The 5,452-nt window shown below is 59.6% G+C and overlaps 1 protein-coding gene across 1 annotated transcript in view; it reads right to left on the bottom strand.

Moving 5' to 3' along the window:
* Positions 1 to 2,046: 2,046 nt before the first annotated feature.
* Positions 2,047 to 5,452, bottom strand: part of LOC104994812 (collagen alpha-1(V) chain-like) — a gene marked incomplete at its 5' end in the record, with an annotated part of 7,936 nt that continues 4,530 nt past the window's right edge. The window contains 3 exons of the mRNA XM_010848476.1: positions 2,047 to 2,169; positions 2,738 to 2,954; positions 4,000 to 4,213. Coding sequence (XP_010846778.1) covers positions 2,047 to 2,169; positions 2,738 to 2,954; positions 4,000 to 4,213 — 554 coding nt within the window. The remainder of the gene's footprint in view (positions 2,170 to 2,737; positions 2,955 to 3,999; positions 4,214 to 5,452) is intronic.

Below are 5,452 nucleotides of genomic sequence, written 5' to 3'. Positions count from 1 at the left end.
CCACGGTGCGGGCGTCTTACACACATCACAGGGTATCCCAGGGCCCCCAGCATTGGCCCTGCCATGCCCCTTCTGCAGGTAAGGACCCCGAGCCCGAGGGGGGCTCCAGGCCATCAGCCGGAGAGGAAGCACCTGAAGGCCTGAGGGGCCGCGCTGTGCACTCGCTCCTCCTGGGGGCTTTGGAAGGGTGGGGGGCGCTGTGTCCCCAGCTGCAGGGCAGCCCCATCAGAGGCAGGCTCACACCAGGGCCAGGGCAGGGAGGGGGGCCCAGGGAGTGTGGGCAGCTGCCCCCTGCCCAGCTGCACGCCCAGGCCAGCGGCGGCCCCAGGGAGACCCCCGGTAGGGTGCGGACCAGCTGAGAGTAGGCACTGCTCTGCGGGAAGGGCTGTCTATCTTGGTCCTGTGGTCTCCACCCCCTGCTCTCTCTCTCTGGATAAAGAGGCCTCCGTGGGGCCACACGCACCCCGGAAAGCGCAGTGCCCCCACAGACGCTCTAGAGTTCAGCAAGTCCCTGTTTGGAAACAGTGCAAATCGTGAGGCCCAGTCTGTGCCAGAGGCCACTTGGCTGTCCACCAAAGTACCAGAACCTTCCGGCTCCCCCCCACAGCTTGCAGAGCTTCAGGACAAACCAGCTTTTAATGAGGGGAAGTCACCCTCCCCGGGGAAGAGTGTGGCTGCTCGGAAATGGTTTTCAATGGCGCTGGCTCCTCCTTCTAAGGAGACGCCTCTAGGAGCCAAAACGGTTAAAATGGCAAGTGCTGCTATCTGGGATCTGCTGAAAAGGCAAGTTAAGTCATTTTTATTTCCAAACATAAAAATAAAGATTCTGTCTCACTTGCCACAAGACCAAGGGTGGCTGGGGACCTGAGGACCACCCGCCCAGCTTTATCTGCGAAGGACGAAAAGCAAACACGATGCCCGGGCCCGAGTGCACCCGCCTCCGGCTCCCGGGGCTTCAGCAGGAAGGATGGGACTGGCCACACTTTCAGACACGGACACGTCCAGCAGCCGGGAGAGGCCAAGGCTACGGGACGGCTTCCCTCACGGCATGAGGAGTTTGTAGTCAACAGAAGTCTCTGGGGCCTGGCAGCCCCTCAGCCTCAGAGCGAAAGCCATGACCAGGAAGAAGGGCTCCTGGAATTCCAAACCTATTTCTGAGCTGCAATCAAAAAGCCTGCCTGCTTACTGAGCAAGACCTCCCCCGACGGTCGGAAGGCTAAGCAGAGGAGAGAAACCTGGGCTATCCAATTTGAGATCTGCTTCTTCTGACAATCATAAACTGTTTTCCCTCTCTAACCATAAACCTGGGTAACAGCGGCGGAGGCATCGGCGGTCCTTAGCCACCCCTCCCCCGCGTGAGCATCTCAGGGCAGCGGGGAGACCTCATGGCTCATAAACAGAACGGCTGGGACTTGGGCCCGCCCTGACCTCCTCAGAGCTCCCCACAGCCCTGGAGTCTCCACAGGCTTGTGCTCGTGGGAAAACAACTCTTCTGGCTCGGAAAATCAGGGAAGAAGAATTTGGCGTAGGATCCTTTTAAGATAGATAAAGCTTTCCCCTGAATCTTTACAGTAAAAGACCCACTAGCAGCACACAAAAGGGCCCAGAAATCAGAGCGATCCAGATCAGGCCCTGCACAGACAAGCTACTGCACGGCCTGGGGGTCCAACCCCAGTCTGCTCACGGACCCTCCTCTGCATTCAGACTTCCAGCGAGAGGAGCGAGGGCAGTGGCAGGCACCCAGGCTCCCGGGCGCTGGGCAGGGCCCCCAAGCCAAGTGCGTCACAGGGGAGCCCCCTTGAGCCCCCCACGAAGGCAAGGCTGCCAGCAACCACATGTTACAAATGAGTCCTGAAGCTCCCCAGTGGCACTTGCCCTACCCAGATCCTCACACCAGCAGGAAGTCTACACCAGCAAAACACTCAATCCCAGTCTGTGCAACCCCCAAGCCTTGGACACCAGCTCCCCGGGGGCGCCCTGAAGCTGCTCAGGCCTGGGTCAGCCCAGCCATCCTGCAGTTCATCCCGGGTCTCTGGGCAAGTGAGGTCAGAGCGGAGTCACGCTCAGAGGGCGTATCCTCATCACGCCCCAAATCTGGCAACGCCAGCCGGACCCAGGAGCCCAGCCCACCCTGTGGTCCAGAGGCTGTGGCCGCCCTGGACAGCTGCTCTGCAGAAAAGCGGCCAAGTTCAGCAGGACGCGCAGAGCTACCTTCACACTGGTCCTCCCCACCCCCCGCTTCCACGGAGGCGGCTCTTCTGATTTTCCTTGCTAACCCACATCTGACCAACTGTGCCCCGTCCACCCTTCCACCTGTTCCGACGCCAGGCCGCGATCAAGCCTGAGTGTGTCAAGCGCTTGCTGGGAGCGGGCAGTGGTGCTTACCGCGTTCAACCCCACCCTAAGTTTTGCCACGGTCTGTGAAGAAGCCACACGCATGATCCCACTTTACAGGTGGAGACACTGAGGCTCAAACGTCATAGCAACCTGCCCAAGGCTGGAAGTCCCGCCCCCTCGGGCCTGCACTGAGACTAGGCCCCATGAACCTCTCATAGCTACGCACGCGGCCCCGGTAGGAGCCTGCAGAGAGACAAGACCAGAACTGCATCCTCGCCACATGCTCAAAGCCCAAGGGCTCATCCAACCGCCTGCCCATCTCCCCAGGCAGACATCAGTCCTGCCTTAATAGAAGAGGGACGGTCAGCACTCGCTCCCCCCGCAGCGGAGCGCAGGATACCGGCCACAGCGGCGTGTGTCCCAGGGGTGTGGGACGGCCCAGCCCCCTGCTGACCTCAAACACTTCCTCATCCAGAATCCGGGTGCCGAACACGACGATGCCGTTGACGTCTATCACAGGGTGTTCACTGCGGTCCAGGAACTTGGTTGTCTTCTTTTTACAGTCCAGGATCAAGGTGACATTCTTCTTGTGGACGCTGAGAGCAATTCTGTGCCACCTGCAAACAGCCAGCCCAAGCAGGTGACGGGGGGGGCGGGGGCGGGCGTCACCAAGTCCCACGACCAGTGTCCCTGCCGAAAGTCCCCGGGGATGCGGGAGGAAATCTGTTCTCTGTCGAGTCGCTCAGAGCCGAGCCACTGCGGTCAGGGTCCACGCTGCGCACCACGGGAGACCCCTGCGCTCGAGTCAGGTCTCTCGTCTCTACGATGACGTCAGCTGTCTGGCCCGGAGCGCAGCCCTGAAACCTGGCTCGGGTCAAGGGCAGGGAAGCCCTGTAGCGCTCCCCTATGTAGCAGCCCAAGCCTCAAACGCAAATGCAGGCTGTGGGGAAACCAAGTCTGTCGGGAGATGGGGGGACGGATGGACCTACTTGAGACTGTCGGTGAGAAGCACAGGACTCACATCCTGAGTTCTTGAAGAATCGCAGCATGTGGCTTCAGACGTGTGGGCCACAAAATGAGTGATCTCAAACCACCAGGCTTTAGGGAGGTACTCAGTAGAGAGTTCTGGAAAAACCTGGCGTCTCCTTTTGCGATCACTCACTCTCACACCTGTATCTGCATCCCTGCGTGCATGCTAAGTCGCTTCAGTCGTGTCCAGCTCTTTGCACCCCTATTGACTGTAGCCTGCCAGACTCCTCTGTCCATGGGACTCTCCAGGCAAGAGTCCTGGGGGGTGCTGTGTCCTCCTTGTGTCTGCATCCTTAAGGATGTCGCGAATCCTTTCTGGAAGCCATGGGAGTACCTACACAGTCTCCCGTGTCCCTGCAGACGCTCACAGGCTAGCATTTGATGTTGTTTAGTGCGCTTTACAGGGGGCCATGGAGGCCCAGGGAGAGGTGAGGTCTCCAGAGCCACAAGGATGAGCCCAGACGGAGACCAGCCCCAGACTCCAAGCCCGGTGCTCTCTCTGACCTGTGGGCTGCTGACTCCGTCCTGCTCTGAATCACATTCTGCTGCTAGGTCCCCAGCTCCCAGGGGCCTTAGGTCACCCACCCAACCCTCCAGCAGGGGAGGGAGGGGTTGCCGAGCGGTGCTACTCACTTGCCATCTGACAGGTTGATGCCTCTGAAGAGGGGGTAGTCCTCTGGCCCCGGCTTCCCCGTGTGGTCCTCATAGAGGAAGACCGGAGAGCGGCCCATCTCCAGGCCGATCTGCTGGATGCCCTGCTCATTGTAGATGGAGACCAGGAAGGCCTGGCTGCCTTTCTTGGCTTTCACAGTGGTTAGGATGGAGAAGTCCTCGGGAAACGCAGATGCTGAAACAGAGGACAGAGGTTAGGAGGCCGCTGGGAAGCCCTCAACCCTGCCCAGCCACAGCTCTCTGCAAACAAACCAACTCAGGGACCTGGAAGCCTTTGCTGTGGATGGTGGTGCACAGACATTTGCTTCACATCTGCGCCTGGATCAAACTGTTCCTGCAACCCTTCCTTACCACCACATGGCCAAACCCACCCCTTCCGAGGCTCAGTCCAAAAAGAAGCCTGATTTCTCCTTTGAACTGTGAGCCTTCAGTCCTATCTCTTCACTCCCCAAACCTGAATACATCTATGTCTCAATCCTTAGAACTTTCTAGAATGTGAGCTTCCTCTGGGCAGCTGTTGTTCCAGATGCACCTCTGACGCCTGCAGGGCCTGAGGCTGAACCTCTCAGAGTGTGTCTCATCCACACCCTCTGGAGGGTGGGAGGACAGAGAAGAGGGGAAGGAAGGCAGGAGGCTGGGGATTACCACTCGAACGGCAGAAATTTCCTGGTCGACACGTGAATCAGAGAAAAGGGAAAATAACTCAGAAGACGAAACCCCAGCCCTGCTATGTTGATGGAGGGAGAGTTCCTTATAGCACAAGCCGGACTCCCGCTGGCCCTGCCCCTCTGGCTCCAGAGTCCTGCACACACACGCCCTTCACGCCCTGCATTGTGGATGGGACAGGGACCTATCCCCCTCCTCCCATCCGTCCTGGCGGTGGGGTCAGTGGTGCTCTCTCTGCGCGGTCTGCAGTTCCCCTGGGAGCCAAGGCCTGGGGCTGGGCCAATCGATGCATGGCCAGGAAGGCTCAGCGCAAGTCAGCATGTGTCTCAGAACCAGGGGACGCAGCGGGCCCAGAGGAGTGTCAGCAGGGACTCCGGCCCGGGAAGGACAAGGCCCTGAGGCTGACACCGCCTCCCGCCCAGCACGCTGCGGTGGGCTGGAGCTGGTCCCGGTCCCGGGTAAGGACAGAGCCCCTCACTGACCCCCCACTCCTCTAGAACTACCACAAGGTCAACCAGATGGCCCGGGTGCCTGAGCTGGGATCAGTGAGGAGGGCGTCCTTGTTGGCTCAGATGGAGAGAATCTGCCTGCAACTCGGGAGACCCAGGTTCAATCCCTGGGTCAGGAAGATCCCCTGGAGGAGGGCATGGCAACCCAAATCAGTATTGTTGCCTGGAGAATCCCATGGACGGAGGAGCCTGGTGGGCTACAGTCCACGGAGTTACAAAGAGTCAGACATGACTGAGAG

The sequence above is a fragment of the Bison bison genome, unplaced genomic scaffold, assembly GCF_000754665.1.
Source record: "Bison bison bison isolate TAMUID 2011002044 unplaced genomic scaffold, Bison_UMD1.0 scf7180017850298, whole genome shotgun sequence".
Lineage (NCBI taxonomy): Eukaryota > Metazoa > Chordata > Mammalia > Artiodactyla > Bovidae > Bison > Bison bison.
The sequence above is the reverse complement of the archived record's forward strand: the minus strand, read 5'-3'. Positions and strand labels throughout refer to the sequence as shown.